Source organism: Cebidichthys violaceus, unplaced genomic scaffold (genome assembly GCF_023349555.1).
Source record: "Cebidichthys violaceus isolate CVI_PGR_0920_01 unplaced genomic scaffold, fCebVio1.0.p SCAF_1, whole genome shotgun sequence".
NCBI classification, from domain to species: Eukaryota; Metazoa; Chordata; class Actinopteri; order Perciformes; family Stichaeidae; genus Cebidichthys; species Cebidichthys violaceus.
In genome coordinates, this window is record NW_027176262.1 from 2,166,001 (window position 1) to 2,180,382 (window position 14,382).

General features: G+C 43.6%; 1 protein-coding gene across 5 annotated transcripts in view; it reads left to right on the plus strand.

Annotated features, from left to right (window-relative positions):
- The window catches only part of sgsm2 (small G protein signaling modulator 2), a 63,189-nt gene that overhangs the window by 11,290 nt on the left and 37,517 nt on the right, over positions 1-14,382 (plus strand). For all 5 annotated transcript variants that reach the window (XM_068705894.1, XM_068705876.1, XM_068705885.1 and 2 more), the window contains exon 2: positions 135-210. In XM_068705894.1, coding sequence (XP_068561995.1) covers positions 135-210 — 76 coding nt within the window. The remainder of the gene's footprint in view (positions 1-134; positions 211-14,382) is intronic.

The window sequence follows — 14,382 nt, forward strand, 5'->3', positions numbered from 1 at the left end:
TAAGGCTGTTTATAAAATATCATCCGTATATCAGAGTTTACGATGTGGAGCCGATGCAACGTTGCACGAAACGACGGTGACGACGGCAGCTTCTCCTGTGACAATCATTCAAACTGTGGCTCTTTTGTGTTCAGGTGAAGCAGATCATGGAGGAGGCGGTGACGAAGAAATTTGTCCACGAAGACAGCAGCCACATCATTGCTCTGTGCAGTAAGTACACACACACACACACACACACACACACACACACACACACACACACACACAGTCTTGTTGAACTCCTCAGCAGGTGACTGGGTGCTGTTTCTCCATCAAGGACACATGCTTGACGTCACTGTGCTGCTGCTGCATCAATGGAAAGTTAATACTCGCAGTGGAGCTAATGGAAACCAATTTCAGAGACAGGCTGTACAAAACCCAGGCTTTCTAAGCCCCAGACACGTCCGTGTTAGTGTGTGTGTGTGTGTGTGTGTGTGTGTGTGTGTGTGTGTGTGTGTTGGCCACAGATAGAGGGGTTGCCCCTCCTGACCGGATGGTAGAGCTTGCAGTGGTGTGTGTGTGAGTCACATCTTCCATGCTGGTCGAACAGATGACTCTGCCAGATGACCGGCGACGCAATGGAAGCATTGATGTTTGATCGAAGGATGTTTTACTTCCTACAAACTTCCTGTTTTCCTACAAAGGTCCAGCAACATGTGTCGTTACATGTTTACAAGTTTTTCAAAGTAAACTTCCGTCTTCAGAAGAAACAACTTAGTTAGGTTGAGGCAACAAAACTACTTAGTTAAGTTTAGGCAACTAAACTACTTAGTTAGGTTGAGGCAACACTACTTAGTTATGGTTAGGCAACACAACAAAACTACTTGGTTAGGTTTAGGAAAAGATTGTTGATTTTGTTTAAATAACTACGGAAGTTATGTGACCGATGAATCAACTTTGACTTCACGTTTCACGAGCGATCTCCTGGTTGAAGGATTGCTTTTGGTTTGACTCTAGCTCCACTCCATCCACCTCTTCATACTTGCTGGTTCATGGTTTACGAGGATTACATACACATTTATTTCGTGGGATATCTACAAGTTGATTTCCGTAGGTGTAGCTACGAGTTCTGTATGAGAACAGCCTGTTTACTCACTTTTTGATTGTAATATTTTACTAATATGCATTTCTGTACGATGCATGCAGCCCAGTGGTTCGGCCATTAAACACGTCTGCCTCGTGAAAATTAAAAAAGCTAACTAAAGAACAACTTCCTGTTTCATCATGAACAATAACATGTATTCAACTCCGAGACGTCTCCGTGCACTTTGTGCCGGAGATCCCTGCTCTGCCAGATTAATGCCTAAATAAAACATCTAAACATCTGGCGTTCATCCACAAGTCATACGTCTAGAGTTACTCCAATGTTTAGTTTGTTTTGCTCTAAATGTGACTTGATTTTTTCAGGAAAAGGATTTTGTAATGAACGTTGTGTAACGGGACCATCGTCATTGTTATACTGCAACAAATTACGATTCATCACCTGAAATGATGTTGCTGTAATTAGTCGTACATATTAGAGAGAGACTCTGTTGTTGCGCACCGTTGATTTCCTCTTCCTCGCCCTCTTCTTCTTCTTCTTAGTGTTTGTTGCCGTTACTATTGACTGGGGGGTACCGGTGGTTTTTAAACTCGGCATCGGAAGCTTGTTAGTTGTTTGGTGACGTGCTGATATAAACTGAGACGATATATTTTTATTTTTACTGCTGCTGCTTCAAGTTAAAAGCTTCACCCCGGATACAAAAGTCACCACCAGGCGGTGATACCAACATTTTAGACAGTGATTCACTGATTATTACTGAAACTGGGGTTTGTAGTTTCAGCCATTCTTTCATTTGCTTCAAGACATTATTTCTAGACTTTATGGGATGGTTTTGAACTCTACTGAAAGCTTCACTTTTGCTAAATCATGCACTGATGAATTTAGTGTTCCTGTGTGAAAGTATTGAGGTCGGAGGGTCAATATGCTATTAGCTACATAATGTTCCCACATAATACTAATTCCAACTGCTCCCTTCACACTTCCACTTCAAGGTCCAGATATCACGTCTCATACTGTGCAGGTGGAAAGATGTGAGAACTGCTGGATCTAGTTAATTCATCTAAAATAAAATTTAATTTCATCTGAAATCCACAGATTATAATAGCCAGTTTTGTTCCTTCGTCGTGTATTGAATCGACCCCTCTGGGCCACTGTGGTTCGGCACCACGCTGTCGGAGCAGAACCCTAAAGGCTGCCCTGTGAACGGAGCAGTGTGGAAATTAAACTGTCTCAGTTTTAATTACAGCTGTTGAATATGACATCCTGAGGCGAGTGATGTCACCGTTCACACTGTAGAAAATTCTGTGTAATGGACTTAATTTCAGCATTCTACTGTTTCTGCAAGAGCAAGATAACAATATAATAAAGACAGAGGTGCATTAAGAAAAGCATATTACAGATGTGACATTATGCGGTGCATCATTTTAGAAAAGTCATGTGATGTATAAAAAAAACAATCACAATATTCCAAATCGATTATTTTGAAGTAGCATTAGCGAGTAATGCTAGCGTTTGTGCAGCAATCCTCTCAGTAACATGTTTTGAAGACTGCAAATGTAAGCTTCAGGTCGCACACGCTAAGGCACTCGCTAGCGGGCTAAATTATTAGAGAGAGAGATAACCAGTGTAGCATGAAAGCATGGTGGGATTTGCAAGCTAACTAGCGTACAGCTGGCTACTTAGCTAGCTTGCCAATTCCACCATGCTTTCACGCTGCACAAGTTCAGAAAAGATCATTTTTTATAACCTATCTGGCGATAGCAATGTGCTTTCCTACACTGTGACACAGAACAGTGTGTGGATGAAGCATTAAAGTTGTTAAAAGTTTGCTAATTTTCGCGGCTGGCTAGTTAGCTAGCTACCTTTTAGTAATTCCACCATGCTTTATGCTACTCTGGTTACATAAAATGAGCCCAACGACAGCGCTGGGTCTAACAGTCCCTCTGCCTCACTTTTCTCCGCTAGAAGACTTCTTTGTCGGCAGGAGAGCAGGTGAAAGCTCCGGAGACAAGCTAGCTAGCCAGCCGTGCTCTCCTCCGAGCAAAGTAGTCCGCCAGCGGCGTAGAGGTCGGCTTATATGGTCCCGTTTGGTTAATGTTCCCAAAAATACATCAACATGTCTACTAACAGAAAAGGGGTCTCTAAAGACCTGTTCATGCGCGTTGGTGTTTTTTAATTCTCGAGAGTAGGAGATCCAAAGAAACTCGGAGGTGTGTGTGGGCCTCTTCTGTACAGACATACATCCTTAATGATGGCGATTCCTGAAGGCACAGGGGGGGTTCACTCTGAATCCACAGACATTATTACTTAGAAATTCAGTTACTGAATGGTGAATGACATCCGAGTTTGAGGAAGGAAGGACATTCCCTCTATAAAATGTGAAAGATGTTCGTAGCACAGAGTTTTATTTTAGGTGCAGGTCTCCTGGTGTCTCAGATATCTATTTGATTGTTGCTTGTAGATGTGGTGTGAGAGTTCAGGGGAGAAATCTTTAGTGTCTAGTAATACAAAATATCTGTGATAACATACAGTATATCAAACCTTTTTCATTATTAGAAATCAATACATCAGTGTCACAAATCTCTGCTCTGTCAAGTGACTCCTCCAGGATGTCCGGACTCTGAAGCCGTTTTCTAATTAAGCTTTAGCGACGTTTCCTCAATGATGTTTGTATTCGGTTCCTTAGACAGACAGACAGACAGACAGACAGACAGACAGTGCATCGTCATCTTCTGCTTCTGCCTCAGGTCATTTGCTGCTATTCAGGAATTCACTTGATAAAGATAGACCTGCTGTCATCTGGAAAATCACAGCAATAAAACCAAAAACACAACATAAAAAACCCACAACAATAAAACATTAGTTGTTGTGTTTTTGCACCTTAAGGCCACCGTACTTATAGGATACAAGTACGATTCATCTGCCGGATTTTAAATCAATTCTGGATGAGTTTTTACCTCAAACACGTATCACATTCATAACTTTTAATACCCTTTACTGTCTTATTGTGTGAACGCCATTTTATCTTCACTTAAGCCTAAAAGGGGACATATATAATGAAAAACTCATCAGAGACCAAACAAGCTTATTTTCCAAAATGTTAGATTTTTTCCAGATTGTAAAAAGTCACAATTCCCAGTTTTTCCTCAATATCCATCCGGTGACGTCCCTTCAGGTCTTCAAGCTGATCTGAGGCACAAGTGATTTATTTACTAGTTTATCCACAGGATGTAATTGACTATGCTTCTGTAATAATAATAATATTGTAAATAAATGCCCCATAAAGTTAATGCTCCCCTTCATCAGTCTCGAGGCCTGCAGGCTCACCCAGCCACGACGTCGCCGTAACGCAGCGCTAATCTTCAGCCCGTTGAGCTCGCCGACTCTTCGGGAAGGTTTGAGGTAAAAGGTCAGATGCTGATGATGTTCGGTGACGTCGGAGCAGGAATGAGTCACTGCCGGCCGACTCTGCCTCCCCTCCCAATGATCCGTCTGTCGCGCTACGTCTGCTATCGAACGCCGAACTGATTCCAGGTTTTTCATTAGTGGTGAATTGGTAGAAAACAACGTCTCACTTTGTCTGAAGAGCGGGAATGACTAAATTCATTAATTCAATTAATGAGAATAGTCACGTTGAACATAGACTTGTTCCGTGCATAATAATAATCGGTCGTAGTGTGATGAAACTTGTGATTTACCGCCCTTACACACACACCTCTATTCATTTTCCAAATCTTCAAACACATGGTATCTCATTGTAATTGACCTGTTGTGCTTTTATATGATCTCAAAAAGGGGAGGGGTGCAATTTCAGATCTTGCTTTTGGAGGCCACTTATTGGATTATAAGACTTTTATTTTGTGCAAAGTTTGGCCTGAGCCAAAATGAAAAGCTTGTGAAGTATCCAACATGGAAAAGGTGCATCCTCTGATGAGCATGAATGTGATCTGTGAATCTCATGGTCTGTTTGGTCATTGTTGAACCAAATGCTCTGGAAGGTGTAAGATCTTCAAAATGAGTCGACAGACAAAGTGTGCAATATGAAATTATGTGCAAACAACCTGAAGAGAGAACCTCCATCTGCACACGTGTCCACACGTCGCTGCCACTCATCTCTTCATTCCACCTCCGGGCTTCCTCGGAGTTCTGATTATGTTAGTAGTGAACACTTTCCAACGCATCTCTTATTCTGGGGGAGAGAGAGGACGGCCGCTTATTAAATCGGAAGCAACACCTGAAATGCGATTTGCATAACTGAGGTCCGATTGCTGGGCCGCCTACGACGCCTTTAAATATTTTAGAGGGTTGGAGGCAGTAACCCGTGTGCAGCTGCTCCCTCGGCGTGCCCTTTACACCACCAGCGTTACTTGTGTTGTCCGTTCATTACCGACGGAGATAAGATGATGTCTGTGTGTGTGTGTGGGGGGGGGGGGGGGGGGGGGAATGTCTCTCTGCAGCAGGAAAGTAGTGATGCAAATCTGCAAGAAAAAGGTGGGGATGTGAAAAGTAGAACGTGTGGTGATTTCATTTAAAAGAAACTGTGACACTAAAAAGTGACGACATCTGCATTTAATACGAGATAATGTATAACAGCATAACAAAACAATTCTGTTCGAGGTATGCAAAACATAGATACGTGGTATTTAGGATAAAAAAGTTTCGGTCACTTCTGTTCCCTGGTTGTGAAAAAAAACAACATGGCGACGGCCATAATCCAACATGCCGTAGCCGTAATCCAACATGGCGTAGCCGTAATCCAACATGGCGTAGCCGTAATCCAAGATGGCGACGGCCGTAATCCAACATGGCGTAGCCGTAATCCAACATGGCGTAGCCGTAATCCAAGATGGCAACGGCCGTAATCCAACATGGCGTAGCCGTAATCCAAGATGGCAACGGCAAAATTGGCGAACTCGAGGCTTCAAAATGTCAGTCCATAAACCGATGGGTTCCGTCACCAGGACTAGGTCCACTTCTTACACACAGTCTGTGGTTTTATTGTACTGGAACTAGAAACACTAGAAAATGGACTAAAAGCCCAAATGTTGTTCACCAACATATTATAGTGCGTTAGATGTAGCAGACAGACAGAAGTGACCCGGAGTAATGCGTTGACTCGTATGCAGTAAAATGAGGGCGAAATGGAGGTAAGCTGTGTCTCTCTAGCTTGCGGCCCATCCATTAGCCGTCTCCCTCCCTCTGTAATTGCTGCATTAAAGCTCGGCCATAATGAGCTTTTTTAAAAGCTCGTGATAAAAGCAAAACATCGTAGCACGATTTCGCGAGCGAACGCGAACGGAGAAATGTGCCTCGTACTAATTTCCATGTATGTGCTTTAATAAGTTTTAATAATGTGCTGACTTATTGGTGAACAATAATTGAATAAAAGGTTTCTGGGGGGTGGGAGTGGGGGGGGGGGGAGTACTGCATTCATGCAAATAGTCTCCATGTGAACCTACAGCAACCACAGAGAATATCTTCATTAACTTTGAAGAAATAATGTCCATCTGCAGCATGAATTCACATCAGCTCTGAGCTTCTGCGGCTGTCTGCTCGTGTCTTTCCCTCCGTGAGCTGAATCCAGTGGATGTTACAGTGGAATATAATGACCAACAACAACAACAACATCATTCTCTGTGATGCTGGGAAAAACTAGTGCTTTATGAGTGTAATAGTCTGCTTTTATTGCTGCCCTCGGAGCCTTAGAGGGAGCGCTGAGAGGCTTGAGGTTTAAAGCTCTTTGTACAGTTTATTCACAGCGGCTGTATCCCGGCAGAGCAACACGGTGACTTATGGGCATCGCCACCGTGTAGCCCCAAATAAAATGTGCAGTTCAAGCACCTGTGAAGATCGACAAAAAGCGTAATGTTTAGTGAAGAGGTGAAATAGCAGAGCGTACAAATCGAGGTGGAGGTCCAGGGGGAATCTTCCCCAACGAACCCCTCAAATCTTAGAAACACCCCTGCCTCTGGAGAAGCATGGTTGATATCCAATAATATAGAGGATAGTAAAGTTTGAGCTGAATTGTAGGTTTACAGGGAGCTTGTAAATAGTCTTGGAGGGACCGTCGATAAGCGGTTGTTTCTGTGGAAACACGGGAAACGGAGCAGAGGATGCGAGCGGCTCTCCCATTGGAGAGACCGCTCCTCTCGTTCTGCTTCCTCCCCTCACGACCGGCTCCTTCACGTCTCGGCGTCTCTGAATGTTCATCAAACCCTTTCTAGAGTGAATGCCTTCGTGTTGGGATTGAGGAGAGAACATGCAAATGCTTTAATTTTGGAAGACAAAAAGCACACATTTAAAATGCAGAATGTATTCATTTTGTGTAGCCCAGTACTTCCAGTTCCTGCTCCACCTGTCATCCACTTTCTACATCCTCTGATGTACGGCAGACTTATGCTTAGGCAGCATTTGGTTTCGTATTATACTGTAAACTAGAGATTGAGACCATAAACTCATGTTTACAATGTTTACTGAGGGAATAAATCAAGAGAGAAGTAGAGTCATTTTAGACTAGACTTCTATACAACCAGAGGAGTCGCCCCCTGGTGGACACTAGAGAGAATGCAGCTTTGACACATGAAGCTTTGTCTTCTCTCGGTAGAACCGGAGGCTCTGCTTTGGTGTCCACCAACCTCTGACTGAAATAGCGTATTACTCTTTATATCACAGACACCTACTAACAAAGACAATTAGCTTAAAGAGGCTAAACCGCAGCAGCGCTAATGGGATGCTGTTTTGTTTTTTTGTGATTTCATCACCACCAACAATCTCTTTTTAATCGTATAGAATCATTTCATTCACTCTCAATATCAAACATATTCATCAATGCAGGTTTAAATCTGTGATGTGAAGCCGTGAAGATCCTTCTACTCCATGTGTCTTCTTCTGATCAGTGACACTAGAAGACACATCTCAGTATATTCTTTAATCTACAAGACACTGAGGGAGGAAAGACAGACTTTCACACCCGTCAAAACTCAATACAAGTTGCATTCTGTTTGGTTTTTGTATAACTCGGGTGAGCATTTTGTGCTGACGTAGAGAACAAGTGGCAGGTGCATCTGGAGCCGTCTCCACTGAGATCATTAGCAGATCTAATGAGGACTAAGCTCATTAGGCGGCGCTCGCTCGTCTCCCTTTTCTGTCGGTCTGACAAACTCCACCTCGGGCTGATTGTCACCTCTCACGGCTGTGCAGCTCCAGCGTCTTTTAAAGCGTCGCTGCACATACGGCGGCTTTCTCTTTCTCTTCACTTTTAACATATAGCTCGGTGGATGTGCAGCCTGTGATTGATGCCTTTTAATAATCCTGGTAGCTTGAGGCCCGACAGGTTGACAGAGACATGAGGTGTGTGTGTGTGTGTGTGTGTGTGTGTGTGTGTGTGTGTGTGTGTGTGTGTGTGTGTGTGTGTGTGTACCGTCTTATTGTGACATAATTGTTTTTGACTGTTTAGATTTAACCTGTGTTTGATTTGTAGCTCTCATACCTTCGTGCCTTCAAGGTAGAAATCCATCAGTGATGATGGATACGTTGTCGATGTAGCTCACGCTCAAAGCATCACGTCACATGTATTTCCAGCACAGAGCGGGGAAGAAACCCAAAATGTTTTTTAAGAAGCCGGTGACATAAAGTACCGTTCACACCTCTGAGCAAAGACCTCCGAGTCACACGAAAGAAGACGATCATTTCAGAAAGTCTTCTGGTGAGTGATCACCTCACCGAGGCTGAGCTGATAAATCTCTTCTCTTTGGGGGGTTTGTGAGATGGTTTGATTTTGGCTGAGAGCAGATGTTCAGGCTGCTCCTGAAGCTGGATGATCCCTCACCAGCAAAAACACTTAAAGATATTAATGATTGACACTTTTCTTTGCAATTCTCTCTGATCCCAAAGACCCGATCTCTTGACTTGACGGTTGACGCGTCCTGCCGTGATCGGATGACAAAAGTCGCATTGAAAAGGCCAAAGTTCAACATGCCAAACCCCGAATAATGAACTCGATAGTGTAGTAACATCATGTAAATGTATTCTGGCTGTTTCTTTAGAAGGGCCAGTTTCATATTTACAGAAATGTTAAATATAGAACCATCGGATGCTTTATCCAGCTCTATATCTGATATAAATGTACCATATTCCACTATTTTACACCTGTCTGACTGGATGAGTCATGATGCTGCCGCTCCTGCAGAAAAAAGTGAGATAGTCGGGGGGGGGGGGGGGGATCAGAGAGTCCTGAGACGAACGCAGGAGTTTGCAAAAGGGGAAAAAAAAAAAAAGAAGAAATAGCACGGAGGAGAGATGAAACACAGCAGATATGATATTGATTTTTAGCAGAGGGGATGGGAAACACTCGCTCCTTCCGCCCACTTTCTCCTTCGAGCTGCCCAACTCCCACACGGGAATCACAGAGTCTGCTGCCGAACAGGTGACGAGTATTTATGCAGCAGATTTATGCAGCTTTTCTTTTTTTTTCTCTCGCACAAAGTGTTTTGGTGGCGAGCAGCGAAGAGGATCTCGTGTATATATATATATATATACATATATATATATATATATATATATATATACATACATATATATATATATATATAGTGTCTTACAAAATGGTTGTGGCATCGGGGAAGCTGAACTTGAGTCTGCCATCGTATCGCTAACCCTTTTAAAAGAGGTCATGACCCAGTCTTCCTCTTGCAAATGAATAGTTTAATTCACAAGCAATTAAATACACTCTTCAATTCAATACACGGAGGGCTTTTACTCTCCGTTAGAAGATAGAGAAAACCTTTCAATCTCGCATTGGAAGACACAAATCCTGCCTCCAATATGAAACAAACAGACTCAAATTACAGCTGTGCTCCAGGCAACTTATTATATCAGCGGCTCCGAACTCCTAAGAGGGAAAGAGAGAAAAATGTTGGATTTCATACCCAGAAATCAATCGGGTCTTCTATTTCATTTCATCTCTTCCTCTGGGCTCACATCTCCCGTCAGTGAGAACACCATGGAGGCATTCAGGCAAACGGGGAACGTTTTTAGACATTTCTCAAACACACAGAGCAGCTTTAATTAATAGTCTTACCTGAGTTACCTGAGGGCGTTTTTTGTCTCCTGTCATGTTTTACTCTTTGTGGCCTCGTTTTTCTCTGCAATATTTAAGAAGTCCTGCACCTCTACGGAAACAGAGATGAAAATGAAAAGCAATGGAATCTATATATCCAACATGTTTCCAAGTGTTACCAATGTTTGAGAAAATATGGAGACTTAACATGTTTTATATATTGAACTATTCTCATGTTTACTCTCCTCTCTGCTCTGTGTTCACTTCCTGACGTTCAGTCAAAGATTCTCTGATTTCTTGTCACATGACTGTTGGTCTCAGATGAATCAATCATGACGTCATAGTTTCACTAAAGAGCTCAGAATTTTATGTTTTTTACACAATCTGTTTAAAGTGAACGGTTTATTTGTGGCGAGATTTTAAAAGAGAACACGTAGAATAAAATGTTTTTGATGAAATATCACGATTTTTAAGCTTCGTTTGGTTTGGTTCGTCGCACACGATGTGTTCAAGGACCGTTTGAAAGATGAACATTTGATGATAATGTTTTTTTTCACAGCTTATGGCTCTGACAAAGTAGTTTTGGCGATTGTTTAAAGAAACATGCTCTTCAACCCCAGCGGCGGGTCTTGCATGGGTGGACTGCTGCTATTTATCCACAAGGACGACGAGAATCCTTTGTGTGTGTGTGTGTGTGTGTGTGTGTGTGTGTGTGTGTGTGTGTGTGTGTGTGTGTGTGTGTGTGTGTGTGTGTGTGTGTGTTGGATGAAGGCCTCTGAGTCTGATAGAGTTAGTGTAAATTGACTCTCCTGCGTGGGATGGGGAGGATGTTGGAGGGAGAGCGGATATGGTCAAGGGAGTCAGCCAGGTTGGCATGGCAACCGATCAGCATTCTGGTTGCCGTTGGGGAAGAAGAAGAAGAAGAAGAAGAAGAAGAACTGTTGCTCCGGTCTGTAGACGGTAGTGTCGTGATGTGAGAGGGGTCGGTGGGTTCAGAGAAACCTAATTATACACGGAGACGAGTCAGAGCGGAAATAAAAGTCAAGCAGGATGTTGTTTATGACGCTATTTGATAGAATTCACTCACAGATATGACAAACCCCTTCACTCTGCCCCTTTTTTAATCTTTTCAAACACACACACACACACACACACACACACACACACACACACACACACACTGTTTCTGTTTTTAATGGACATCCTCTGTTTCCATTGGAGAGATAAACACTCATCTTATCTCCAGGCCTTTGTGTGTGTGTGTGTGTGTGTGTGTGTGTGTGTGTGTGTGTTTATCGCCTCATCTTTACACCTCTTCTCCACTCTCTCACGCTTCCTCCGTTCACCTTGTTACTTCCAACACCTCCTCTCTCTCTCTCTCTCTCTCTCTCTCTCTCTGTCTCTCTCTGTCTCTCTCTGTCTCTCTCTGTCTGTCTGCTGTCTGTCTGTCTGTCTGTCTCTGTCTCTCTCTCTGTCTCTCTCTCTCTCTCTCTCCTCTCTCTCTCTCTCTCTCTCTCTGTCTCTCTCTGTCTCTCTCTGTCTGTCTGTCTGTCTGTCTGTCTGTCTGTCTCTGTCTCTCTCTCTGTCTCTCTCTCTCTCTCTCTCTCTCTCTCTCTCTCTGTCTCTCTCTCTCTGTCTCTCTCTCTCTCTCTCTCTCTCTGTCTCTCTCTCTCTGTCTCTCTCTCTCTCTCTCTCTCTCTCTCTCTCTCTCTGTCTCTCTCTCTCTGTCTCTCTCTGTCTCTCTCTCTCTCTGTCTCTCTCTCTCTCTCTCTCTCTGTCTCTCTCTCTCTCTCTGTCTCTCTCTCTCTCTCTCTCTCTCTCTCTCTCTCTCGCTCTCTCTCTCTCCCTCTCTCTCTCTCTCTCTCTCTCTCTGGTCCTCTCTTGCTAGTGACACAAAGTTTTGAAGCTTTCAAGGTTGGTATTTTGTCGTCGCCATCTTGTTTTTTTTTTTTTTGCAACCAGAAGTGATACAAGAGGGCGGAGCTAAGTGCAACCGAACGAGACCTTTTTAGGCGACCAAAATATAACAATTAACCTTCATGAAGTGAAAACACAGTGTGAAAGGGTTAAAGTTGACAAGACAAAAACACGGACAACTCCCAGACCCGTCAATCACTGTGTAGCTCCACCCCTAAAGCATCCCTGCTTTATGGTCTGTTTGACTCTAAATGGAGCATAATGTACTAAATGAACATCATGCTGTATTGAAGAAGACTGTAAACTAGAGATTGAGACCATAAAGTCATGTTTACAATGTTTACTGAGGGAATAAATCAAGAGAGAAGCACCACCATGCTGGAGGAAGAGGGAGAAGTTTCACCACCCTGACAAGCCAAAAGTTCTTCTTCTTTATTGCTTATAACTGTTCTATAAAGCGTTAGTAAATCACGTGTTAACCATTGATGAATACGTTCAGTCGAGGCCGTGTCAGTAGAAAGTGGTACTTGAGAGTCGAATGTAAAAATAAGCTCCTCGGCCGTCACATAAAGCCGCATCATCCCTTCATGGAAGATCACTAGTGCTGTGATCTATGAGTTTATTTCACTAAGACTGAGCCGTCGCATGATTCTCCACTTCACATCCACCAAACGAATAGCTTCCAGCGGTGCCGCGGGAAGCTCAGAGCAGCCCCTTCTCTTAACTGGCATCGTGTCCCATTACGGAGAATCAATGCTTCCACTGCGAGAAGACAGATGTGCTCATTATGCGCAGAGCGGAGCGCTAATCACGGTGATTGTCGGAGACAGTCTGGGGCTGATTAAGCGCCGGCGGTTTGGGAGGGAGAGGGCTGCTGTGTCTGTTTGCATGTGGCGGGGTGGGGGGGTGTGTGACGGCGTAACAAAAACACACCCGACGACACGAGAATATTCAAGTTTCTGCTGAGGATGCTTTGATGTGCAGCTGAAGCTTGGAAGTGAGCCGTTTGCGGTGCGCGAGGTCAGACGGCCGGTTGTCTGACGTCACGGCGCTCTTGGAGGAGGCAGCTGTGCCGTGGTGTCTCTGCTCCAAGTCCTCTTCAGCCTCACAAACAACAAATGCATGCGCTAAAATACTGCTATATGTCAGTAGATATTGTAATATCTTACAGAGAACCGTGCATTTAGACATTAAAGGGGACGTATCATGCTGATTTTCAGGTACATACTGTTATTAAAGATTTCTACTTGAGCATGTTTACATGCTTTAATGTTCAAAATAACACATTGTTTTTTATCATCCAGTCCGCCTGAAGAAACCGGTATTCACCTTCGGTCTAAAAACGCTCCGTTTTAGCGCCTGTCTCTTTAAGAGATCCTCCCAGTAAAGACCCAGTCTGCTCTGATTGACTTCTGCAAAGTTGCAGCCCGCGGAAAAAAACCACTGGGTTTTGTCTTATTTCACAGTTTGTGGGTCGGTAGGACACTCCAGATACTCATAAATGTTTGCGCACATGAACTGAAGAAGTGATATGTATTCATGACACGTCCCCTTTAAGAGCCAAGCGCTAACTTGAGTTAGTAAACTCAAAGTACAGTCACTTCTTTTTACATTCAGATGATTCTGGTCCCCGTCTACAGTCTAGTGTTTATTTCAATGGCAGAAATCAGGTCATTTTGTAGCCTCGTTCCAGACCTCTGAAGCTCCTCCCACAACTCCAAGTTGTTCCCAGCGATTCAAAAACGGTCTGTTGTGTTTTGTTTTTGCATTTCTGAGAAATAATCAACCATTGTCATTGTGAGCAGGATTAAGTATAGGATATCAAATGCTCAGGCTACTTCGTAAATCGTCATTTGCTTTCGATTGCCGTCAGGTTCATTGATAGTATTTCAGTCTCATTATCGTGTAAATGACTCCTTAATTGTGTTCCTCCTAAGTCTTGCATGAGGCTTGTTTGCCGGCAATCGAGAGCTCCTGACGGCAGGTCACGCTGCTGTGTCTGCCTCTAGTTGGCCTCGCCGTAAACTCCAGCTCCGTGAAGCCGATGAAGTTCGTTTATTATCTGCCGATCTGTGCCAACGTGCGCTGCTCTTTGCCCATCTGTCTCAGTCTGACATATGCCGTCAGGATTTCAGGAAACTGTGACTCATCCACCTATAATTCAGACACCAAGAGCTCCTCACGTTGCTTTCAAAACCACTGATCGAAAGCTCAAACGCTTAAATCTGAATCCATCGGGGGTTTTCATTTGCTCTCGTCCTCCTCTCGCTTCTTTTCCCACTGTGGAAGCTAGAAGAGGCCATGTTGTTTGCGTGGGAGTGAGAGA